This window comes from Jatropha curcas, chromosome 11, assembly GCF_041381405.1.
Source record: "Jatropha curcas cultivar XTBG-Jc1 chromosome 11, XTBG_Jcur_1.0, whole genome shotgun sequence".
Classification (NCBI taxonomy): Eukaryota; Viridiplantae; Streptophyta; class Magnoliopsida; order Malpighiales; family Euphorbiaceae; genus Jatropha; species Jatropha curcas.
In genome coordinates, this window is record NC_143161.1 from 6,804,910 (window position 1) to 6,832,148 (window position 27,239).

The 27,239-nt window shown below is 28.5% G+C and overlaps 3 protein-coding genes across 5 annotated transcripts; 1 reads left to right on the forward strand and 2 right to left on the reverse strand.

The window, feature by feature from the left end:
• Positions 1–4,225: 4,225 nt before the first annotated feature.
• LOC105633855 (S-adenosyl-L-methionine-dependent methyltransferases superfamily protein) lies at positions 4,226–7,912 on the reverse strand. The gene is made up of 9 exons (XM_012216554.4): positions 7,579–7,912; positions 7,424–7,485; positions 7,051–7,102; positions 5,524–5,638; positions 5,294–5,388; positions 5,002–5,108; positions 4,802–4,916; positions 4,682–4,726; positions 4,226–4,535 (listed from the first exon to the last, which is right to left on the reverse strand). Exons 1-9 carry the CDS (start codon positions 7,759–7,761, stop codon positions 4,464–4,466), a joined length of 846 nt encoding a protein of 281 aa, XP_012071944.1. The 5' UTR covers positions 7,762–7,912; the 3' UTR covers positions 4,226–4,463.
• A 469-nt stretch (positions 7,913–8,381) lies between these two features.
• LOC105633864 (aldose 1-epimerase family protein) lies at positions 8,382–15,228 on the reverse strand. Of its 3 annotated transcripts, none has more exons than XM_020679235.3 (9): positions 15,000–15,228; positions 14,717–14,863; positions 13,899–13,973; positions 13,315–13,371; positions 12,849–13,228; positions 12,532–12,634; positions 12,271–12,370; positions 11,914–12,165; positions 8,382–8,691 (listed from the first exon to the last, which is right to left on the reverse strand). In XM_020679235.3, the coding sequence occupies exons 2-8, from the start codon at positions 14,792–14,794 to the stop codon at positions 11,948–11,950; spliced, it is 1,011 nt and encodes a 336-aa protein (XP_020534894.1). In that variant the 5' UTR covers positions 14,795–14,863; positions 15,000–15,228; the 3' UTR covers positions 8,382–8,691; positions 11,914–11,947. The 3 variants fall into 3 exon arrangements, with proteins under 3 accessions (XP_020534894.1, XP_012071954.1, XP_020534890.1); XM_012216564.4 differs by lacking the exon at positions 8,382–8,691 and having other exon boundaries at positions 11,715–12,165; positions 12,849–12,980; positions 13,071–13,228; positions 15,000–15,223; XM_020679231.3 differs by lacking the exon at positions 8,382–8,691 and having other exon boundaries at positions 11,715–12,165.
• LOC105633880 (chalcone isomerase-like protein 1) lies at positions 10,009–11,692 on the forward strand. Its single transcript, XM_012216584.4, has 4 exons — positions 10,009–10,618; positions 10,835–11,078; positions 11,169–11,260; positions 11,351–11,692. Exons 1-4 carry the CDS (start codon positions 10,270–10,272, stop codon positions 11,482–11,484), a joined length of 819 nt encoding a protein of 272 aa, XP_012071974.1. The 5' UTR covers positions 10,009–10,269; the 3' UTR covers positions 11,485–11,692.
• Positions 15,229–27,239: the final 12,011 nt, after the last annotated feature.

The window sequence follows — 27,239 nt, forward strand, 5'->3', positions numbered from 1 at the left end:
ACCAAGTCAAAAGAAGGTTTGGTTTAATTAACTTTTCTCCAAATGATCAACTTACTTCTCACTTTTATGGATATAGCAAAATTTTCTCCATAGATTTATTAGATGTTATTGGTTAGTAGATGAAATGATTAATTAAAATTAGTAAGTTTTGCTTAAAATTCATATATGCAAATTAAATTGGATTGAGATGAGTAAAATTTATTTAAATAAACTTATTGAATCAGTCGAGCCGAACTAGGTTTTAAAAACATATGTTTTAATACTTTAATTTGTTTAATATATGCTAGAGATTTAATTGGTTGAAAAAATATTTTGAAATATAAAATAGAAAATAATTCTCTTTTAAATTGGAAAAAATTTTATGCATAAAGAGACTCAACATAACATTAACACATAAAAAAGGAAATTATTATTGGAAAAAGAAGATATTTGTTATGAATTATAGGTTTAATCGCAAAAAAAAAAAGAAAAAAAAAAGAAAGTTTGAACTTTTGAGTTTTTTTTTTTTTTCAAAATTGGCAAATACTTTTAATTTTTTAATCAATATATTGTATTTATTTTTTATTATGAATTCTGTCGTTTATCAAAAGTTTGATTGGATATGGTCGAATGATGTAGTTCCGAAGTGAAGAAACCTACTTGATGGATCTTACAGTTGCTGACGGTGCAAGTTGCTCACCGAGAATCCATCAATCGTCTACTAATTGTAAAACTAAACTAAATTCTTTCAAGCTTGCAGTGGGATGGGAAGGAAATTGTGTCAATAACACATCTTTCAACTTAGAAATTTTAAAAGGATGATCGGCTTAAAAATGGTCACATTGATGTAAGTTGGCATATTGCGAAGCCAATTAATGGCCGAATAAGTAACAAATTAACGAATTCTACCTGGAGGCGGTAATAACAAGGAAAATAAGTGTGAGGTAATAATTAAAAAAAAATAGTATCGGTTAAATGCTTTCAAGCTTTCTTGATGGTTCAGCCTTTATTATATCGGGTAATCTAAAGATGTGGAAATTTTTTTTACCCTCGTACTTACATTATCTTTGGATTTAAGCTTTTAGTGTTCTATATTTCTAAGCACACACACTAATTAAAAAATTAGCGTGGTTAAACATTTTTTTTTTGAGAAAAAATTAAATACAAATTAATATGTTTCTATATTTTTATATAAGAAGTCTAATAATAGACCACTTATACAAAAAATAAAAAACACAATCTTAATTTGAAATATCTGATCGAGTTGACATAGCATAATATTTGTGCCATATACGATCACTTGCTCCTCTTAGTGGCTATTTATGGCCAATGTTCGACTCCATGGTCTTTCTATAAATCCGATCTGATTACTTTTAAATTTTTTTCCTTTTACTGGAAATGAGATATGCACTTTTTCTATATAAAATAAAAGATGCTAGACGAAATCATCATAATGGTGATAACATAACATAACATAACTCAAAATTAAATCTAAAGACAAAATCTCAATATATGTGAAACAGTAAATCTCAATAAATGGGTGATAATAACTCAGATCTATAAATTACTTAAAAGGAAAGGGGTAGTTATTTTTAATTACTTAAATTACTAAGCTTCCAAAACATATTTAGAAAAAAAAAAAATATATATATATATATATATATATATAGGTTGGTGGTGAGCTAGAAAATGGGATGGTATGGTAGGGAGTTTTGACTGGCAGTAGCCTATCAATTTTTAAAATCTTCAACATATCTATTAGTTGGTGAATTTAGAGCCTTCCACTTTTTGACTTAAAAATCACTTAATTCCGTTTGACTTGGTTGAAATTCCCCACACAATCAAACCAAGATTTCCTTATAACTTTAAGTTATTATTTAACGGTCCCTTTTGTTAATAAATGAATTTAAAATATATTGATATAATTAATTTATAACATATTATTTAATTAAATTTCACGTAATCATGTATGAAATAAATTTATAATTGAAAATTCATTTACATTTTTTTTAAATTATCCTTGAAATAACCGATTATATTTATGTTATGATATATAAAATTTTTTATATTTTTATTAAAATAAATATATAAAATAAAAATAATATTAATAAAGTTGTTACATTTAATTAAGTGATAAATATGTATTTAACTTGAATTTCTCTCCTCGATAGTAAAAAAATGTTAAAAAATAATAAAATAAAGATGAAAAATATTAAAATAAAAAACACAAATAAAAAAAAATATTTTTTTAAAATAATAAAATTTTAAATGGTTTTGGCCAAGTTTGATAAAACAAATAAGTTAAATAAGTAAAAAAAATTGAAAAATTGACTTCGTACAAGGAGAATGATAGTTTTATCGAAAAAAGTTAGATGACTTAATTTTGTGAATTCATTTAGAAATTTCACCTATTTTATAGAATTTGATGTAGTTATATTCAATTCTATGGAATCAAATTTTTAGAATTGAAATCTATATTTCTCTTCATTCAAAACACAAAAATATGGAATTCCAAATGAATTCCATAAAATTTGATGGAATTCATTTATTCTAAATAAGGAGTAAGTGTCAAGTGAATTAAGAATTTCATCATGTGATTAGAGATAAAATTATGATTATAATGTAAAAAATTTATATATTTATTTGATTATACTAGTTATTGTGGTTTTAAAATAAAGTTAATATGAAATATAAGAAATGTTTTATTTTTATTAATTATTTATAAAATAAATGCTTCTTGAATGTCTTATTATTTTCATCCATTAAGTAATTTAGGCTATTCAAACAAATTGTACATGCAATATAAATATAATTCTTTTCTATCTTTAATCATCAATAAAGTATAGTATTTTAGGCATCAATTACCTACATATTTATTATAGAAAATTGAAAATTTTTGTTAGTAATAAAATGACTCTTACTTAATCTTATTAATTATATAATTAATTATTAAATTTAAAATCTATACACACTCTTATTATATATTTATAATGATAAACAAAAATTACCCTTCCCTTAGAAAAATGAAATACATTATAAAGTTACGTCTGCTTTTTCTTCAGGGTATGGGAAGCACGTGCAAAAGCTTAGCGTAGCATGGGATAAACATTTATTTGATACGACTTTCATATATAAAAAAGGATGTTCTATCATATATAATTTGTTCTTAAAGTTTCCACATATAGCCGCCATGATATGATATAGTTAACGTTGGAGTTGAATGTGTATACAACTGATAATAGATATAAATTTAAATTTTTTTTCTTTTAAAAGAAAAATTTCAACTACTAAACTATTTTAAAGCGACATATTTGCCGCTTATACCTTATAACATTTGACTATTTATATTTTTGTTTAATTTGGTAAAAATCAGTATTGAATTGAGCTATTTGGTCTTTTGATTAAAAAAGTTGCAAAAATTACTAAAATTCCATTTTTGTCGTTCGTAATATTAAATTATTTAATTTTTTTATATTTATAATTTTACTGTTTAGTACTTCACCAAAAGGATTTATGGAAAGTAATGGCCTTCTTTTATGGAAAGTAAGAGAAAACATAAGGACAAATCAATATTCTCACCAAAAAGGATATCTTAAGTAATCAAATATGAGATACCAAATAAAATTTAATTTAAAAGAATTATTCAAAATTTTGATCCAAATATTAAGTATGAACCAATTTTTTTAATTAATTACAGACACGTTCAGTAAAATTAGCTATTTAATAATTTTTAACTGTTCTAACTATATTTTAATAGTTAAAATATATTTTAATAACGGTTAACTATTCTAGTTGCATCTAAAACCTTTAACATGTCTGATTTAGTAGTATCTAAATCTTAACCTCTGAAAACAGTTTGACTGCTATGTTTATCAAACACTTTATAGTATCAATCACCAGTGACCAATTTAAAGGAGCTAATTATGTGAACTATATTTTATATATAAAGATTTTTAAAATAAGAGCTGTTTAAGCAATTTAACAATTAAATATAATAATAATTTTAAACAATCAAATCAATAATTCTCTTTCCTATACCAACACCTATGACCCATATATATATATATATATATATATATATATATATATATATATATATATATATATTATTTCATTAAAATGACTTTTTTTTTTAATTCAAAAAAGTTCCTATATCTCTATGCTCTGGTGCTCCTTCCACCAACTTTCTCATGTGGAGTTTTTGTGAACCAAAAAAAAAAAAAAAAAAACCACGCTACATCAATAATTCATGATACCAAAGGATAGTGCATTTCCTTCTTTCAGAAAACCAAAAGAAAGATCATGCAGTTGAGTACAAAAACAAATTCAGAAGCATCAACAACTGCAAAGTGAAAACTAGAATAACAAATTTAAATAAACTTAACTCCAATCTCACACATTACAATATGCAGAGCCAATTATCTCCAACTTGTCTCTCATAACATCAAAACAAAGATTGTTTCCCTTTTTTTCCATCTTTTATCTCAGCGACGCTTATACAAACAAGGTTTCAACTCAGGCCATTTGATTTCTTTTCTCTTTGAACTTTGCTTCTCCTACAAAAGAAGGATGAGTATAAGATTGTTTATATGCATGAAAAATTGTACAAAACTATGATGGAACACATACATTACTTTCTGAGCAGATACATCATGCACTACATAAAATTTAAGGCGATAATTAATCCAAATAAGCAACTCACCTTCTTTTGGAAGTACAGTAAAATAAACATCTTATTTGAGAAATCCTGCACATAATTTATATCAGTAGCAAGGACAAGAAAATCAGTTTATTAATGCACACGAGTCGACTAGTTATAGACCTTGAACATTGAGGCAAATCCAAGATCAGATATGGCTTTTGAAAACATATTTGGGTCTGCCCCTCCGGTGTTTGGATCGAATCTGCTCTTTACCTCAGCTATCAGTAGCCAACCACTGCAAAGAAGCAATGAATGTTGAATAACTAAAATCTTACTGACATAATGTGACCAAAATCTTAGAACGAGCACCTGAAGCAAACCTTGGCTTAAGAACTCTGTGTGCTTCCAGGAGGTAACTTGAAAAGTTGGTACCCATCAATGAAAGGCAAAAGACCGCAACATCAACAGATGAAGCATCAAGAGGTGTCTGCCAGAGAATATCAATATATAACCAATAATAAAAACCTTTCATATAGGTTTTTAAACATTCTTAAATAAAAGGTTTTGATCTTAAAGCATCCTTTTGAATCCTATTTAGAAATTTAGTTAACTTGCATTCAGATAATCTATGCTATTGTAAAACCACCAAAGGCACTTAAATAAGGCACGCACATTAGACATATCACAGGCAATTACGGAAGGATCCTTGGATACAAGATCAAGAGAGAAAACTTTATTTTTCACGTTTTTTGCTATCTGTGCATCTCCTGCAATAAATGGAGCAAGAAGACATTGACAAAACAACCACATAACCGATTAGTAAATAGCATACCTGCACACAAATATTAATCCAGTAATTTATCTGAACAAGAAATAGAAATTAAAATTCAGCAAAACCTCACCACAGCCAAAATCAGCCACGACCAGGGAAGAACTACGACCTTTTAACCAATTTATTATTATATTTACTGGCTTCTCAGGCCAATGTGACATTTGTTCTTGGTATCCTGCATGATACTGACCATGTAAGTAAAAATGAAGTCAAGATATCTCAAATAGAGAAAATCATGCAATAATGCAAGTGACGTTTACTATTCTAGGCAACGGAATCTTAAGGAAATGTAAGAGGAATATTTCGAAATGAATTGAAAAGACAGAATTATTCAGAAAAAATATGGAATAGATAAACACCTGTATGCAGTGTGCATGGAAAGATACCTTAAGCTGAGGTATGAATGCATGATCCTAAACAAATACTTCAACCACTAAGTTTACATTAAAACACCTGTCTTTTGTAAGGATATCGAAAAATGGGTATGGCACTTTGACAAGTCAAATTAGTAGGAACATGATACTTGCCAGGATGTAACTGCATATCAGGCAGTGGATAATGGATCAAATACAATGACTATTCTGTAATGCAATCGATTATAGGTCAAACTACTAAGTGAAAAGATATAAAATGACTATTGTGATAGTTTGATGCTCAATCAAAATTTTGAACACATGGGATTGATATGATTCACAGATGATTTGACAATTTCAGATTTCATTTTCCAAGAAAATAAGGCCTTTTGCTTAGCAAATAAGTGAATATTTTCACCTTATATTGTGTTGCTTGACCTATGTATTTTCCTGTGATCTTTATGGGTTGTTTCTTTTCTTTACTTTTCCCTTGGTTTTCATGAATAGTAACTTCTATATGTAAAGATCATTACTGTAAATCTTGAATTTGGCCTATAGATTTTCATAGAGAAGGAAATGGAATATGAAAAAGAGTAAAAGAAACGGAAGACTATGCTGCCTTCTAATAAATATTGATTAAAGGGGTTCCATTGAAAAGGAAAAAGACCACATTGCGTATTCAGTGAACAGATATTATTTTCAGCTAAACCCTGGATTTGTGCCTTCCAAGTCTTTTCAGTAAACTAATGAGCATTGGAGTCTATACCTTCTAAACATTATACACCAATATTTTACATGTAACAGCAACGCTACATGAAAATAAACTACAAAAAGAATCATCATAGATTTCTCCGATTTTTTACACTACTATTATTTGGAGAATATAAATAGAGATTAGCAAGCTTTGCCATACTATGATAACAATCACATTGCTGATATCTGGAAACTCACGATCTTTAGAATGCAATGTGTACAATCAACGCAAGCAAGAGATTACACACGCAACACCAGAGCACTAAAACCATAAAAGAAGAAAAGATCTTTGTAAAATATCAGTTAGCAGACTTCAATCCAATGTTCAACGATTGATGAAACTTCATGTGAATGCTCTGCCATTATGCAGTCAGCTTAAGCTTATTACTAAATTGATTATGATTGGACAAAATGAGAAATTATAGATATTCTAATGAAGAGTGAAAAGGAGAAGAAAAATGTAGATGCTGATGATCTGACTAAAAACATACCATATCAAACAAGAACGGGTCTTCGTTGAAATAGTCAAGGGCTTCCTCTCCACTGATAAAAGGAAAAGAAAAAAAAAGATCAAATTACTTCCAAATAGAGAGTATAACTTCCTCACTAATGTCAAGGAAAAACGAGTGCCATCGTTGGAATTCTAAAATAATCTATATTAATCAGTCTAAATAAAATTGATCCCATTTTAAGTGCAATTAACAAAAAATATTAAAACACAAAACAAAACGTGAATCAAACTAAACCATTTTGGGGACAAAAAACAATTCACAGAAACCCAATGAAATTCTATACTTGAAAAACAAAAATGCCCGAAAGTAATAGTAAAAATGCGAATTACAATCAGAAAAACAGGAAACTTACGTGCAAGTGTAAAGCTTTTCATTAATCATCCGGAAATGCCCACCAGATAATCTCGCTCGCATCTGCAAATACGTAAAGTAATATTCATTCGATAAAAAAATATCAGTTTCATTATTTTCAAAATATATATAATTGTAACAGAGAAAGCATATTACCTTATCGAGGAAAGAAGAAGACTTCAGTCTCTTTGAAGAAGAGGCAGGGGTTTTAGGTTCAGCTTCTTCTTCTTGTTCTTTTCTATGGCTTTGTATAGCGTCTTCAATTGAGAGAGGTTTGTTTTGATTTTGTGGTTTGCCATGCTTGGCTCTCTTGCGTTTTCTGCTCCTTCCTTCCTTCATAGCTTTCTTTCTTCTTCTCCGATTTGGACAAAAACCTTAAACCCTATTTCAAGATTAAGCCACCATTCTGACTGCTCCAGTTTTGGTCTGCTTGTGATGCGATAAGAGAAAGAAGAAGACAATAAGCCCATCTTAGCTTTTGAGGTTTGGGATATTAACTGGGCCTATTAAGATAAATAACACTGGACACCTTGCGACTACTCCAATTTATGAGCTCCACCTATTATTTTTCAAAAAAATAATTTAATATTTTATTTAGAAAATAAAACTTGAAGAAACTTGGAAATTATAGAGAATAATTAATTAATTATTCAATTTAAATTTAATAATATATTCAATATTAATTTAAACCATATTTATATAGCATAAGTTCAATGAGTTTATCAATGAAAAATACAAAGTTAAGTATATTCGGATCGAAAATTATATAAAATTTGCTTGAAAATACAATCCACCTTCTCTGATTTAACCGTCTATTAATTATAAAATTACATTTAATCTTAAATTGCTTTCATTTTGTATAAATTTTCACTATGGATTTAAATTTGAATTTTGAAGGGTAAGATTATAAAAACTATATGTAATTATATATGATATTATAATATACACAACCCAAGAAGAAAAAAAAAATGTAGGTAGACAGAAATATGATTTATTTTTTGGTAATCAATTTTGTTCCATTATTTTTTAATTAATTAATTATTTATTTTTATACACTTGCTCTTATCAATTTCAAAAAACAAAAAAAAAAAAAAGAAAAAAGAAAAGAAAACAGTCCTGGCTCCAGCTCAGTTGGTGGTGGTGTTGACTGTATTGCATGGTGATGCTCTAATAATGACTTCTGCTTCCAACTTGATAATGGAATGCCTGTTCAGGTCAAGCATATACTTGGAGGATGCATCAACCACCATATTTTCTAGCTCATTTGGCCTTTACAAAAATAAAAGAAAGAAAGACAAAAAAAGAAATTAGCTTTAACTTGTTCTAACATTATCCAATTGTTAAAATATTAGAAATTTAGAATTTGACATTTCTTCCTATCCTTTTTTTAATTGAAAGGTTAAATAGGTTGAAATAATACCAAGACGTACTGACAGTATGCAATCAAGTATATAAAAAATTTAGAAAAATTATTTTACGGTCTAAATCAATTAAAATATTAATTACGGCTATATATATATATAATAATTTTGATTTGTTAAAAGATCAACAAACCTTATTAATAATGATATTAAATTCCATTTATAATGTAATCAGTACTTTGATATTATTAATAATAAATTATATTCTTAGAAAAAGAAAACTCTCCTTTTGACTGACTCACCAAATTAATGAAATTCGAAACTTCTCAACTCCACTACCGCTGCCACTCGTTAAATCACACTTAATTGACAAATTTATTTAATAGCTATTTTGAATGAAAACTAATTTTTATATTTTTAAATATTGCTCGAATATTAACCTGTCAGGCCTCGGAAAATAAAAAAGAAGAAAAAAAACTTCTACGAAGGAAAAAGAAACTAAATAAATCCCATCAAAGGAATAAAAACTTTCATAAAAGATATTTCTTTACTTTTATTTGAATGGAATAGAGTTCTCTTTTATTCTTTATTAAACTGTTTTCAATAATAATAATTTTGCTCCACTCATCTATAGGATTAATAGATTCTTTGGCTCCCTCAAATCAGATTTAAGGCTAAGCCATTTGGGGACTTGATGCCAAATGTGGAACTATGACTCTCAAAATTGTCCTTTGCTAAATGAATCTGATAGTGCTCAGTGACCCAATCTTAACCTCTAAATTAAGGACATATTCCGTAATTTTCAAGGTTTATTTAGAGGAATGCAATGATTCTGGGAGTTCTGAATAATCCCATAAGATATAAGAAAATAATTAACACTATGATTTTCTAAAAGCGTCATCTAAATGAAAAAAAAAAAAAAGCCAAAAAGTGTCGTGTTAAATTTATCCGAACGGAGGAGTATTTCCTTTTTCAACAGAATCACAAGAAGAACATTTCTCCAAGCTTAAACATTGAGCATTTCAAAGCCTTTATCTTAGAGATTGCAATGGCCATGAATTAGAACATCAGCTATGTGTTGATATGTGTGAACTCAACTAGACAAGTCAGCATTTCATATGGGTAGGATCTTGATATGTGTGAATTCAATTTGTGAGAAAATTTATTCAACCAGCTAAACTTGTATGTTTTTTTTACATAAAAATCCAATCCCATTGGAGCTCAACTTGTAACCTCCATTAGTAACAGACTCAAAACTTTTTATGCCTCAAGAATTCATTTCTTTTTCCATTAGCTTCACTTATCTAATGCTCACACCGAGGTAGGCCAATGCCTCTAATGCCAATTAAATGCCTCTTTATCTAGTTATATCTTCCCCCCTCACCTTCTTCCTATATAAACACTTGTGGTCTCTTTAAATTTTCCAACCAACACAAGCAAGAAACAACAATTCTCTTATATTTCCATAGCAATACATAGTTGTACAATGGCAACCCTAGCTGAGAACGTTGTTGTTGCCGAGGATCAGACGCCAGTGGAGGAGAAGGTGAATGGTGTAGAACAGAAGGCTACAAATGGGGTGAACTGTGAGAATGGAGTAAAGGTTACTGCAGAGCCAGTTTTGGACAAAGTTCAAGAAGAGATGAAAGCAGCCAGAAAAGAAGCTGAATGTGAGGCGCCAAAGGAAGAGGTAAAGAAAGAAGAGGTAGCAGTTGAAGTTGAACCGAAAACTGGGGTTTCTTTTCCAGTTAAGTTGGATGATGGGAAGCAGTTACTGAGTGTTGGTTTGAGGAAGAAGTCCATGCTTGGCATGGGCATCAAGATTTATGGCTTTGGTAAATATTCTATCGGAATATCAGTTTCTCCCATTCCTTTTCTTTTTCTGTGTTTTGAGTTAATTTGGACCTGTTGGAAGAGTTCAAACTAACAGCCTCTCAGCCCTGGAGATGACTCCGGTATCACTAAGCAGGATCTCAATTTCCGCAATTCATATGGACTGCCTCTCTACTTAATAGTATCACTTACAGTATTATTTAACTTTCAATTTCCAGGCATGTACACAGACAACGAGAAACTGAAAGATCTGCTCAAGTCAAAGATTGGAAAAGCGCCGGCAAAACCAACGAAGGAAATGTATCAGTTAGTAATTGACAGTGATTTGGCTACGATGGTGAAGTTGGTGATTGTGTTTTCCGGCCTCACCATGAATATGGTTAAGAAAAACTTTGATGAAGGTCTAGGAGCATCAATCAAAAAACTGACTGGTGGAAAAAAGAATGAAGAGCTTGCAAACAAGTAAAAATCCTCTACTCCTTATCATCAACAACAGAAATTGTATGCTTAACTACTACTATAAAACTCACCCATTGTGTGTTCAAATGATAGGGTCATGGGTCAAGCATCAGATGAGATTAAGCTAACAAGCGGCTCAGTAATCGAGATTTCTCGCCTTCCTGGATATGTTCTTGAAACTAAGTGTTAGGTTTCTGAAAATCTGTATGTTCTCATGTTATGCATTTGCCAGACACAGAAAAGCTAATGAAAGATTTATTTTTTGATGTATGCAGTGATGGATGAGGTGGTTAGCAGAGTTGAAAGTGAACTTCTTTGCAGGGCATACATAAACATGTATCTAGGAGATGACCCATTTGACAAGGATGCCAAAGAAAAATTTGGGATGTCCTTGCTTTCTCTATTCTAGTCATATATCAGAATTATTTTCTGGCAGAAAAGAATAATATGTCTAGGTCTACTTCCTAGTGAGTAGTGACAAATCAATTGCTCAATAAGGAGGATGATAGAGAGATTGAAGCTGTTTATGTGACAGAATCTCAGTGTTGTCAATCCCCATTCCTCTATGTTGTATTTGCTTAACTTCATGAATTTAACTATTTTACTTTCAAACAAAATCTAAAGTAATAACACCAACAGTATCATCAAACCCACTCATTTAACTATAATCTTAACATGAAAGAACCATCTGTTAACAATGTGACAGTATCACCTCAAATGTGATAGTCAACTAGCACATGCAACTAGTTAAATCTCACCTTATAGCATCCTAAAGACAATAAAAAGAGATAATTTATATATATATATTACATCAAATAAGATGGTTTTTATAACTTACAAGAAGATTTCCTCCATTTATTACTTGAGAGAGATCATTGATAGCCATAAAGAACCTTCCTCGGATCCAACTGCCCACTGCAATAACTTGACGACACAGTGCAGAGCTCTTGGTAGCCCTTCCACTCTTCAAAAGGTTTCAAGATAATTGGGGTTTCAATACCAGCAGAATCCACGCATAACATGGTTTTGTAGTCCTCATCTCCCAAGTCTTGGAGAGCTCTGGCCTTTTTGTCCCAAGGATTCCACACAACTACATAATCAATGAAATCCAATGTGAAATCATGGTATCTGTATAATCAGAATCAAAATAATTGGAAAAACAATCAGATAGAACATCAAAGTGAAATTTTAGAACCTGCATCAGGCATGCCTTCCTTTCGCAGCACAAAGGTTCTCTTCTTCTCATGGTCTATAATAGCAATCTTTGAAGGAGTGCTCAGATATACTCTATCAATCTGAAATGGTAATTTAAATGAACAATAAGGAAAGGGGAAAAATGCAGTCATAAATTGTATGAAATCATAAACAATTAACAATGAGAGGAAAGTTCTGTTGAAGTTCTCCTCCAAGAGTTTTACATCCGAAGTAAATCCATAAAAAGAATAAAATGTAATACCTCAGCATCAAATGTGATTGCATCTGCCTGCTCAGTAAACCTTTCTTTGCGCATTAGATTATCAAAGTAATCGAGAGTCTCCAAGCCCTCAATCCGCACTTCACTGCAAATTAAACAACATTAAGGATAGGAATGAAACACCAAACTCAGATCCTAATTCTAATGAGAAAATTGCAAACAACATTCATAAAGCAAGTTAAAAAGTGCAACATTTAGACAAAATAAGACTTTGCCATTATAAAGTCATTAAGTTAAATCAACAACATCAGTCTATGCCATTACAAAGCAAGCAAGTTCTGAGAATATATCAGACAAACCTGATATCTGACACAGATAAGTAGTTGCACAGCGCAAATGTAAAAGAGAAGGCCTTGTTATCTGTATTTCTCACACGAGGGATCAAAGTGAGCTTGCCAGGACCCAGAGAAATACGAAGCCGCAACTCAAAGCTGCAAAAAACCACGAGGTGAAATACATATAATATAAAATGACCATAGCCTCTATTTAGTCTTGCGTGTTTTGCACTATTTGAAGCATACCTACGTGGCCAGGTCTTCAAATCGTCTTCTGTGGACTTCAATATCAGATCAACTGATGACTGGCTATTTACTGGAGGCAAAGGTGAAGGATCACTATCCAATGACCACAATCTGTTCCTTGCAAAACCATGTTTTTCCAGTGAACCAAGATTTCCAAACTGAAATAGCAGCATTGAATAAAAACTCAAAACCTCAATAATATTTAGACAGAAATATATTTTTCTTGAATCCTTATCACACAAACCTGTGGAAAACAGACTGGTATACCTCCCCTGTTAGCTTTAAGCGGCTTCCAAACAGCCTACAGACAAGAAATCTGCCAAAATTAGGACGTAGAAGAAGTTCTTGATGCAACTTTTGATCTTAGAACATATAACCACTCCCACAACAATAACCAAGTTTGAGGCGGATTTAAGCCTGTCTCTTTTGGAAAAGAACACAAGTGCTGCAATGACTATGATTGATGGGAAAATTGTGAATTGCATATACAAAAGGAGCAGTTAAAACTAATGAAATGATAGGTGCTATTATTTTTTTATTTCTGATGCTTAGACATTTTGTTAGGCCAGCTAACTTGTCTTTTACTGTCATGCTAAGAGAGTTGGTAGATGAATGTGAAGCTGTCGTTCGAAAACATATGTGAGTTTCCCCTTGCCAAAATTCTCAAGACTGAACTAATTCAGATATGTGAAGTTGAAAGTGAAGGTCAACAACCAAGCTAATAACTAGTACCCCTTGCAGACAGTTATTCAAAAAGGAACTTTGGGGTAAAGGAAGCTAAAACACCATTATAAGCTAGGAAATCCTTCAATAAGAAGAATGGCTCACCTTGCTGCTCATAAAGAGTAATTCTTCTCTGCGTTCATTCTTCCAAGAAACAACCTGCCCGCCATACAGTAGCACCTGAAATCATTTGGGAAAATAGTTAGCAGCTGCAAAAGTTGAAGTACTTCTTTCAGTTTCTTTTTAATTTTAAAGTATCATTATTTAACATTAGATCAATCGCCATTCTTTCTTTTAATAAAAAAATTAATATAAAACCATTTCAGTAGCCTAATTTCACAGGAAGAAGCTATGCCTTATACTTTCAAATTATAAGCGTTTCTTCAAGAATAACTATAACAGTATGCTTGGCGATCAAACCAAGATGGGATAGAAATTCTCATTGGCTATCTCAAAAGAAATATATTCAAAAAAATTTTCATAAACATGCACTTTAATTAGAGAGCCAGGTTTCCTAACAATGAAAAAAAAATTAAAATAATTACAATAAGTGTATTGAACCATATCCTGATTAGACCCTAACGATGATAATTCCTTCAAATGTTCTGGCTCCCCTCTTGTAAACCAATAATTCACCGTTATATCTAATGGCACTTCATGTGACCATAAAAATCTGGTAACTTTTTTTTGTGGCTCAGTCAAGATTATTGATTATCAGATTGTACGTGTTTTAATTCCTCCGTAATTATTTAGACTATCAAAATTCATTTCTATGTTATACCCAAATAATAATCCGAAAGAAATATTCTTTTCTATTTTTTCTTTATACACACACACACACACACACACACATATATATATATCTCAGAGAGAGAGAGAGAGAGAGAGAGAGAACAAGAAGAAGAAAGGGCTAGAAGAATCACCTCAGCTGATGAACCAGTAGGGTCAGTCAAGATAATCCTGGGCAATCCATCAACATCATGAACTATATTAAACGGCATCGGTTTAAGCTTCAACCTCTGCTTTATACTACTCACTATTGGGCTCACTTTCCCTTTCCTCCACTCCAGCTGCAGCCAACCCAGACATGGTAAAACCAAAGAACCAAATTATTTCCACCACTAAAACACAAACAAGACCAAATGAACACTACCCATATGCAAAGATACTAAATAGAAGAAAAACAATAGATTAGTATTGGCTTACGTTTATGGCTTTTGTTATGACTTTCTCTCTTTCCTTCTGCTTCGAGTTTTTGAAGATGAACAACAACCCACCAACTATTAGCTGAAGGCAAGTCCAAATATATGTGTTTATATATAGGAAAACAATATAGAGTGGGAGAAAGAGAAGAGATATCTAATGGAAGGAAAGGAAGTAAAGTATGCATATAGAGGCTTTAGGCATTGGATGCTCTGCCGGTTGTCTCTTTTAGCCTAAGCAGTGAACGTGTGTTTGGTTTCATACTTTTTCTCTCTTAATTTCTTCTTCCACGTCATCCCATGGGCCCATTGTTTTACTGTGGAGTCCACTCCTTTTGCTGAAGATATTCTATTTAGGATAATAATAAATATTTAAGGTCTATTGAGCAATCTTAATGGTTTTATTAGCGGTAACTATCAACCTTTTTGCCGGTAACTATTTATATGCCGGCTTAAATCACGCGTGTTCGATAAAAATAGTTATTTTGCTAATTGTCTAACTTAAAATGACAACAAATTATATCTGTTGTTTAATTCACTGAATTTAGAGAAATAAAATAATCGCATATGATTGACAAAAAAATTTTAATTAAAAGCTAAATGCTAAAAATTAAATATTATAGTTTTTAACTTTTTATAAAAAGCTTTCTCAATCTAGTTGATGAAGGAGGCTTTAATAATACTTCACACATTGAATTTGAAGATTTTTTTCACTTTCTTTCATATTTAGATGATATTTTTAAAAAATTAAGATAATATTCAAGATATCTCTATTAAATTTTATCTTAATTATATAAGTATTAATTTAAATATAATTTTAATTAATTATAATTATTTTTTGTAAAACCAAAAAGGTTTTTAATAATTTTTTAATTTTTGTATAAAATCAAAAACCGTTAAATTTATTAAAACCAATGAAATGATTATTGAGTAGCATGCATATTTCAATGTTGAGAAATGAGGCATTTGTGATAATAATTTATATAAAGACAATCTTATTAGTCACTATTAAATTATATTTATCTAAACATACTCATTCTCATATATAAATATTTTAAAAAGAATTAATGCGGATAGGACTAATATGTTTTTTTTTTAAAGGAAATACTACATCTATTCATTAATAAAATAAAAATTTCCGGTACAACTAGAAATAGAGTCCCAGCAACAAAGACGAGTATAGTTAATAGATACTCTTGCAAGTAAGCGAATCTCAAGCACTCACGTATTGCTGAAACCTCAGAAATGTCAGCATTAGCTGGGCCTCAGAAATGTGAGCATTAGCTGGGCCTTCAAGTAGCCTGACTGACCCCGAATAAAGCGTCCCTCTTCATCTTCAACAAGAAAGCCATACCCCAACAAGTCCTGTGCTCCAAAAAGTTAATGCTTAATTAATGCATTAATTGAGTGTTAAAATTATATTTTCAATTTGTTTAGAGAAAAAAATTTAATAGATAATAAAATTAATTGTACTTTTAAGAACATAATAATAATAATAATAGATAATAAAATTCTAATCATCTATTTAAAGTCTATTATTGAAATCTAAATCATATTTATAAAATATAAGAAGATGTTAATCATAATCAAATTCGAAGATTAATGTGATATTTGGGTAAATGAAGATATCAAGAGTTGAATAAAAGAAATTAAACTCTGATTTTTACTATTTAAATTTTAATTTTACGAGTGAAATAAATATGGATTTAAATAAATTTATTTTTGTATCAAAATAGATTTTTAGCAAAATATTTTTTTCAAGGAGAACTTTTTAATTTGGCGGTTCTCATTTATTTAGGTTTTGATTTTCTTTTATGTTTTCAATGAAAGGGACACAATCGTTAATTAAATTTTGCTTTTCCATAATAATTCCACACCCGAATAATTCTAAATTGACCCTAATAATTTTGAACCATCCGATTTATTCGTTTCTTTTCTTTCAACTTCTGTTTCTAAATCACAAATTTACCAATAAGACAGTGTTTAATTGTGACTAAGATAACAGCCCGAAGTCGACAACATGTCATTGCCGCCCAACTTAGATTTTTATATAAATCATTTTCTTTTCCTTTCTGATTTAACAATTATATGTACTAACACAGTGGTTGGATAACGAGAGTAAGCTATATTTTCAGGTGAATTGCATTGATGCATGACCATATTTTGATTTCAAACTGAAATCGATGTGATCAAAATTGATATTAAATTATGGTCAATTGTTTTAATTTTAAATTATAATCGAAACTGTGAAATTATGATTCGATTTTGGTTTCTCATTTTTTAAAATCGAAAATAATATTTTAATTTAAAACCAGCAGTTTCAGTTTGGAACCATGAAAAAATTTTCAAAGAAACTCCTAATTTATTTTTTTTATTATAATTTTTTAAAATAAATTTTAAGACATTTTATTAAATTGATTTAGCCCTTTTCAATAGCATTATTTATTAATTGCTATTTATTAAAGCAAAACTAAAAAAAAAAATATTAAAAATTTTGAAAATGATTATCTAATTTTGATTTTAAATCAGAATGAGATTAAAAATGACAATTCCAAAAACGTCTTAAAGACCGTCTTAACCAGTTACATCCCTCTTACAAGTGGAATTCACAGTTTGAAATTTGAAACCGACAGTTTTGAAATTGATATGCCTAAGTGTACCTGCTAAATTAGGAGTTAGAAACATGAACTTGTTATTTTTAGAACGACTTTACATATATTGAATAAATTCTCCTTTTGTTTTTATACTACAAGTATTATCGGTCTAACGGGCTAGATCTAATCTTGCTCACATTGAGTCAGGGCAATACTCTTCCGATAAGGATTTTTTCTATCCATAAAGATTGACTAGTGTATTGAATCAATTCTTTAATTAACAATTAAAATATGTGAATTTACGAAAAGAAAAATATTCTGTTTTGGGCAAGGAAATTATTTGCCTAGTGTATGGGTAGATCCATATATTTCAAGTCAATAATTAATATTATTTTAAAAATTTATCATTTATTACCATTTTATTTATTTTTTTCAATGAAATATATTGATATCTTTATTTGTCCATATATTTTATTAGATTGATTTAATTTATGGATGAACTTATACGTTAGAGACAGGCAGTGATAGATCCACCGTATAAAAAGAAGAGTCAATTGATCCTTTTTCTTTAGAATTTTCTAATATATATGTATATTTGTCTAAATTAATCCATAAAGTTAATTTATCTATATTTTTTACCTCTCTTTTTTTTTAAAAAAAAAGCTATATATTGACTCAAAAAAAAAATTTTTTTTCTAGATTTACTGCTGGAGACCAGTAATATTTATTGACTCGGAACATCTCAATAGATGTGTTCGTAGGAATCGGTGGCATTTGACATGGCGTAGAGAAAGGAAATAATGTTGTATATACACGATTTCATCAAAATCTTGGAAACATTTGAATTGAAACCTAAAGATGATATTTGTCAACCATACATGATATTAGTATGGTTGACAAAAGAGTAAATTATAAAGTAAATATAAGATTTTTTTTCAAATTTTCAACCGTAATTTTTTATTTTGTTTGTCAAATGACCTAATCATACAATGAACATATGGCTTTTATTTTTGAAATAAGAAAATTGTTTGTACATTCTCGATATATGGAACCATCCATATACCAAACTAATAAATATTGTTATTAAAAAATTTTAGAATTTATTTATCTCTTCATTTTCCCATTAAATGGTTTGCAATACTCTCGTTTGTCCGTGCATTTTCATTAGATTGACTTGTATGACAGTATAGTATAAAAGATGTAAGTAAATCTTGTTCTATATGTATTCTGATTTCGATTTTGTCAATGAAAATATCGTATACAATACCAATCTTACTTTCAATTAAAAAAAAAAAAAGAATCCTATGAATACTTTGAACAAGAATTTCCCAAATCATAAAAAGAGTTCCGAATTGGAGGAGATTTTTGAACTTTTAAGAGATGGGATGTTCACTTTTACCGTTACAATTGGAGGACTCAAAAGAAAATTATTCATTTTTTATTTAATTGACAAAAGATTTGAGCTTGCTTAAAAGAATCATTCCTAGTTCTAGAAAATGCCTCGAGACTAGGAAATGATGATATACAAGAAGTGTTTCAATATTCATATTTGGTAATATTTTTAGGGTTTGATCCAAATTCCCTTTCTATTGAATTCCTTGAAGATGGTATTCATAAAGTTTTTGGTGATGCGAGGAGGCTTTTCTTTACAGGCAGCTAGCCTTTGCCTACAAGTCTTTGCAAGTTGCGAAAATGGCTTCAAAGAACAAGTTGAGAAAAGCTTGGGACACATTTTCTGATATTCTGTAACAATCCATTACAACCAGGGGTGGCTCTTGGATGGAAAAAATAGAACCTATTATTAACTATTTAGATAATGATTATATGATAATATATTTTAAAAGCTATTAATCCAAAAAATAATGAGTTACAAGTAGAATTTCTTAAAATTTCAGTTCGATTTGGTTCAATTAAATTTCCGCTAGTTTCGGTGGAATTTTAAACTTATTAAGTTTTTTCAAAGTGTATTTACGATATTGTAAAAGTAAGAATGGGGAGGAGAAATATTGGAGTTGACAAAAATGCTTTTACTAAATTTATTGATTCTAAAAAATTATTTTTAAAGTTTTAATTTTATTGGTTGAAAAAATATAAATAATTTAATTTGTTTAGTTACATTGATTTTTTATTTAAATATAAATTTTATTCGCTAATAAATAAAATAAAAATTATTATTATAAAAAATTGTAATTGTAAATTTTTTGTTTAGAAAATTGATTGTGTAAAAAGAAAATTATTTAAATTAAAATTTATTAAATAGAATATTACTACATGTAATTATATTAATATTAACATAAATGTTTAGATAAATATAAAAACCCATATACAATTTAGATGATGGACATTGATATTCTAAATAATATAGATATTACTACATGTGATATATAATTAGATTATGCTTGATCAATATTATATCAAATATATATTTTAAAAAAAATATTAAATCAAATATATATTACCAATTATAATTAGGATGTTTTGTCCAATCTTACTTAGGAATTAGAATCCTATGAAAGCTTTGTTTTGTCATACCACAATATATGTGTACTCTTTCTGGAAAGAAAAATCACCACAAAATTTATTTGTTTTATCAAATAAATATTATTTTATTTGGCTATCAAAAATTTGTTTGGATTTGAGTATAAACAATTTTTGGATTAGTTATAAAGGATACATTAAGGAATTCTTGGATTAGTATTGGTAATTAATTTTTTTTTTTTTTTGTACTTCTAAAATGATAAATCTTAGTATTTTTAAACTAGAATCCACTATTTTAAGAATTAAATTGTGAAAAATATTTTTTAAAAATAAGTTATTATCTGAAAATAAATTGAGTTTTAAATTTTGTATTGCTTTACACTTTGTAGAATGTAGAGTGACACTTTTATATAAAGTTTACTACATATAAATGCAAAATGTTACTTATGATAAATCTGTGGACAATTAATTGATATAGTTAATTCCTTTATCCAGAGTTGTCAAATACTTATTGATTTTTCTATATTTGAATACAACATTTATTTCTAATTTTTGTAAGAAATTTAAAACTTTTCAATTTAGTACGTTTTATTACTTCTATCATAAATTTAGTATAGTTCAATGAGTTTACAAATTAAAAAGGGTTGAGGGCGAAGTTCGATGAGATTTGAAACCACTTTATTTCATTTAAAAATTTATTTGAGTTAAGAACGATCTGTTTCATAACCAATGGTGTTGTTAAAGAATTAACATTTCAACTTACCAACTCAATTACAAGTATTAAGGATTAATATTTTATAATTGATTAAAACAACTGATATTTGAACTCAATAATCTTAATGTTACAATTAGATTATTAAATGACTAATATTCGACTATTATGATGATGATTAATATTTATATCTAATATTAAAAATTAAAGAATTCATATTTCTTTTTTTAAAACTAAAGAATTCAGAATTCATATTTCAATGTCCAAATTTATAAAAAAAATAAATATTACTAAGAATTAATATATAAAAATCAATTAAAAATCCTCATAATTTGAATTTATCATTAAGAAATATTAAATCACGAGTACGAGCAATAAATATAAATCACGTGTAAAGCACGTTCTTCAAAACTAATATTTGTAGATTATATTTATGCCTTCTTTCGCAATTACTTACAACTCTTAAAAATTAAAAATTATTTATTATTTTACTTTTATTTGATAATGTTGAATCAGGTTGGCTTCAAAACAACACTGCCTAATTAAAAGGAAAAAAAAAAAAAAATCTTCTCTCAATTTCTATTTCGATCCTCATATTCGTAAACATCTTTTCTATTCTTCGTCATGCCCAAAGCTCTATAGTATTTAGAGATGAATCTCATATCCAATAGTTATAAAAATAATTAATCGACTTATAATTGGAGTAAGTGATGAACTTGACACAAGACAATTGATTTTCTGTAAATAGATTTGAATACAATTTGATATATATATATATATATATATATATATATATATATATATATATATATATATATATATATATATATATATACAAGGAAGGCTTAATAGATTGGAATAATATTTTACACTACGGAACATGATAACCCTCTCCTTTGAATAACCTTCACTCTATATTACACGGAAACTTTTCTGCGTTTTTGAAATGTTTCCTGCATGGAAACACTTGGAAACTCCGTGAAACATGTTTCCCCTTGATAAATACGTTTTCATAAACAGGAAATTCTCAAAACTCATTTCTTTAGTTAAAATAAAAGCATGAATAAATACAAATTCACAACATATGTATTTTTTTTATAAGTATGGAACTTGTAATTCTTTTGGATATGATTAAATGTTGATTGGACTAAACTTGTTGTTGAATATATTTAATGGTTTATAATAATTTATTTTTTATTTATAAAATTAACTTTATATTTTTCATATTTACGCGTTTCCTCCACGTTTCTTTCTCATAATATCGAAAATATCCTTTCCCCGTGTCCTTTTCACATTTCCGTTTCCACACAACATAACTAAAATGGTGATAATCTTTATAGTCGAGAAGTCTCGAACTTGAGACCTCTCACTCCATACATCTTCTGTAAGATATAGAAAAATCAAATAGACCATAACTAATTGATACAAATTTAATGTGTATAAACATGATTTTGAATACGGTTTCACACTCAAATTTAAAATAACTAACTAACAATCTCATAATTTTACTATTTGAATATTCCTTACACAAATTGAATCAATTATTTAAACAATCAAAATAGGTAGATTTATTAGACAATTTCCTATAAATAGAAGAGTAAGATTAGATAGGAGTAGGTAGCATTTGACATGATGCAAGAGAAAGGAAATATTTGAGACCTAGAAAAGAAACAAAAGACATAGGTTTACTTATGAATAATAGAAAGTTGTGGTGACTAAAGAAGCTCAGCTCAACTTCAGTGAGCCTTCTCTTTTTGCTAAAAGCAATGGTTTTGTTTTTACTTGTTAGTGGTCAATAGGTTGCTATGGAATCTTTTTTTTATAGCTCACCTGAAATTTTATCCTTAAAAATCTTGAGGGGCTATTGGTTGGTCCATGATAGGAGTGTGGCCTTTCGTTTTTGAAGAGAACACCAATGAAAATGACGTGAAATTACAATTTTTTTTTTTTTTAAATTAGGGGGTCCCATTTCATATACAAGATGATGTTTTCTTCGATATTAATTATTTTAATGCATGATGAATTCTCATTTTTAAAAGAAAAATATTTTTTAAAATTTTAATAAATTTATTATAATCTTATAAACACACGTACATTATCTATTGTCGCAAATAGTATCATTACCAATTATCTTCTATCACACTTAGTGACTACTCATTATTGCAATAGTTATTTTTAAAATTTTTTTTGTTGTAGTTTAATAATAAATATTTAAATGTGAAATTTTATAATTCTAAATTTTTTTTATCTTATAAATTAACAAGTTTAACATTTTTAACCAATTTTTAATACTATTACAATCAAACAATAAAAGAATATTCATTTGAAAAAAGAACCAATATGTAATTTTATTTTATTTATCATATTTAAATTAGCCCATATTTAAATTAAATGGACGACGTTCAAGTCCAATTTGTGAAAAAAACATTTATATACATAAAAGGTGTATTTAGAATTCTTTGCACTTTTTTTTTGAAATGTTCTTATCATATGTTTCTAAAAGTTAATGTATGATCGTTAGTCAATAGTATTTCTTTTTTGGTAAAAAATTAAATTAAATTAAATATTTCTTAAAGAAAATAATAAATTTAAGTTCTCTCTATATTTATATATAGTTTCTAAGGTTAAAAAATTTTGAAGGTTTCTCTGTTAAAAGAAAAATAAATATTTTTTTCCAATTATATTTCTAGTTAAAATATGAGTCTTCCTTGTTTTCTAAAAAAAAAAAAAAAAAAAAAAAAATCTTACTTAGAAATAGCAACTCAAGATATATTTTTAGTGGCCCAACAAAAGAGAATGGGCCGAGGTGTGTAGGGTTGCTTTGGCATGAGATGGGCCTATTATAGTTGCCTTTATAATCCGGGGTTTCCGTTATAAGGGTTAATGATCGAAAAACAAAATGCTTGAATTATGACAATCCAACCCATCCGAGATTTTCCGTTCTTCACACCTATTATTTATTTATTGTTTGGAAATGATAATATTATTAGAAAATAATTATGTGCGATCTGATTGGTCTTTTTACTGACATGAGAAATAAAAGGATATTGTGAATTCAAATTCTCTTAACTATAATAATTTTCAACAATTTGGTGAGTTAAGAAAATAATTACGTACCCCTATTATGTAGTTCGTAATATTTTTTTCGGCCTACTGAATTTCCCATCCCAATAACTAAAAAAAATATTTGCGGTTGAAAAAGTATTCATAGCTGTTTGCAAATTAAAATTTAAATAACTTACTAAATGGATCTCTCAAAATTAAACTATTTATAAAAGTTAAAAATAACTTGCTTAGTTAATTTTTTTAAATTGAATAATAATTGAAGATTAGTTATACTTTAATAATCATAATTAACATCTTTCCGTGTTTAAAAAGAAAAAAAAACATTAATCTCCATTAGTTATGGGGAAAGATAAATTTTACTTCCTCTCTCCTTTTAAATTTGATTATTTTTTTTTACTCTTTTTAGATAACATTTAAAAAATATATATTTTATTTTAATTTTATATATGGAAAAAGGAAACCAAATTGATATATGGGCTAGGGATAGCAGTGGCAGAGAAAACAGAAGGAGAAAGAAAAAGGGAGAGCAATGCCCCTTAAAGATTAATTACGCAGCATTATGCCCAACCATAACTACAAAATAATCTCTCATTAATGTGGCTATACGAGACGTGTCTATTGCATAGCTTTTATAAATAATTTCCTTCGTTCCATTTTAATAAAAACATTTATCTTCTGGTAAGAATTAAAAAAATGATTTTAATATACTGATTTTCTAAATTAAATAGTAAAATATTTAAATTGTCATTCTTAAAATTAAAAACTCCAATTTTAACTTTACTATAAATCATGTTAATCTCATGTCGTATTAAAACATCACCATTAGAATGATACTTTCATTTCATTTTTTTTTAATGTCTTGATATAGTGAAAAACTTTTAGGTATGTGTGTAGTAATAATTTTAATTTAACTACAATTAAAATAATGATAAAAAATAAAGGTAAATATAAAAAAAATTACACCTAATAAATATAGATAAAATAAAAAAAAATTATCAATATACTCTTAAAATTCTAAAAATAAAGATATACTTGATCCCACAAAAAATTGAAAGGGCATTTTCAAGTCGAGTCACTCTATTTGCCTTTCGCTTGCTTTCACTTTCTTTTTATTGATGACTTTCCCTTACCATACTCCATCTCTCTCTCTCCTTATCCGTGAAGCAGTAAAGCAGGCAATGGTAATTAAGAAACGTAATCAAGAGATTACTTAGGTGACGTAAAAAAAAAAAAAAAAAAAAAGGCATTCATGCCATGAGATGCCATCTTACTCATATGCGACCGTCGGAAAAGATTTAGGCAGTTGAGTCATCCGTCTGATCTTAAAAATTGCGTTATTAAATTTTTATAAAGATAAAAGGGTCAAATTCAGAAATAAATTTATGCAATTAAACGAATATTGAATAGTGTTATTTTCTACCAAGCGAAAATACCAACTCCTAAAGGTTCAAGAACTCCTTGAACTGATGACTCTTGTGATAGACATAAAGTTCACAAATTAGAATATTTGAAAGAATGTAATTATGTGAAAACAGGATTGGTGAATGTATTTTACAATTAGATTTCAAAGGCAACGAAAAAAACTTAAAAATTTATTTGAAGTCATCATTCTATCACTAAGATGATCATTTAAAAAGAAAATGGTGTGGTCTGATTGATTTTTTCACTAGTATAAAAAATGAAAGTCTCAAATTTAAGGTGTCTCGCTCGCAATAGTTTTCATCGATTTTTAGTGGATAACAATAGCTCACCTAAAGCACTCCTTTCGTAATAATATGAAAATTCATCGCAATACACTAAATAATATGTCAAATTCTGCAAACAAAAATGAAATTTATCATAATAATTGGTCACAATATGAAAAATACAAGTCATACATTAAGCAAAATAGAACTTCTTCACAAAATTTATCAGTCATATTTTAAATTTAGTAATCAATTTTTGAAATTTGGATATATTAGCACCCAAAATAAGATTAAAGTTGGGGTTTAATCGGTAAACTAAATTTATTTTTATTAAATATTCAGAGAAAAACTTTACATAATCTAGCACTAACCTGTTATTTAGAAAGGAGAGAAGAAAAAAAAATTGAAAGAAAGAAAATCACGAGGAATTGTCAACTTTCTTTCTATAGTTATTTTTTATATTTATATTTTTAACTTAAAATCCAATTTTCTTTTTTTAATACTATGAATTTTAATAAATAAAATATTCTAGTTCGACTCTTCAAATATATACTTAAACTTAAGTTTAATCTGAACTTGAACTCGGTTTGTTTACACTTTATGGTTAAAAAAATTTATTTGGATTTTCAAGTTATTAAGCTTATGAAACTAAGTCCAACAAGTTTTATTTTTTAAAACTGAACCTCGAATAGCTCAGAAATGATCTGATTCATTTACGGACTTAGAATTATCAGAGAGGTAAGCACATCTGAAGGTCTATGATAAAGACAGCAGGCACAATATAATAAAGCCGACAGACACATTAATTAACCTTGATTAAGAGTTAATTTTAAAATAAAAAAGGTGGGTTATTGATAATCCTTCTTCGCAAAACCGCAGTTCCTTGCGCACTGTGCCAACCGGAACGGGAAGAGAGCGAGGGCTGCTGCAGTGAGGAGGCGACAACGAGGCCGGCGATGGTCTCAGGTGGTCGGAAAAAGAAAAACAAAAAAAAAGAGAGGGGGAGGGCTGTCGCGCGCCTGGCGCTGGCGCAAGGAAGAAGAAGGAAACGAAAAGAAAAAGAAAAAGAAAAGAAAGAAAAAAAAAAAAATCTTGGGGCTTCTAGACCATTCCGGTTCGATTCGAACCGGTTTGGATTAGTTTAATGATTCGCCTCAATTTTTGCTCGGTTTGCAGTTTTTTTACTTGGTTTTCAAGCTATTTGTTTGGTTTTCGAAAGATCAATTTGGTTTTAAGGCCCGGTTCGATTTATTTTAATTATTTAGTTTGGTTCCATAATATTTTCTCCATTCACTCAATATAAATAAAATATGAACAATTATGATATTTGATTTTTAGGATAATTAATTTATATATATTCATAACAGATTAAATTGCTTTCATATTATTTCTTGAAAATTTTTAACTGTTCTCAAATCGAAAATTCTGACAATATATTTGGGCTTGGGCCCAACTCACAACACTTTGGATCCAAATTTAAGATTGTTTGGTGTTTAAAGCCTATATAGTCAAAAATCGAAATTTTTGATTTAATAAAAATTTAAAAGTTTTGAAAATAAAAATTCGGAGTATTTCATTAACCCTCTACATAAATTATATATATATAATGGAAGGAAACAATGAGATTTCCGATATTATTCTTGTAAAATTTAAAGTATTATAAAATAACTTTAGTAATAGTCAGTTAAAAATTTTAACCTAAAAATATG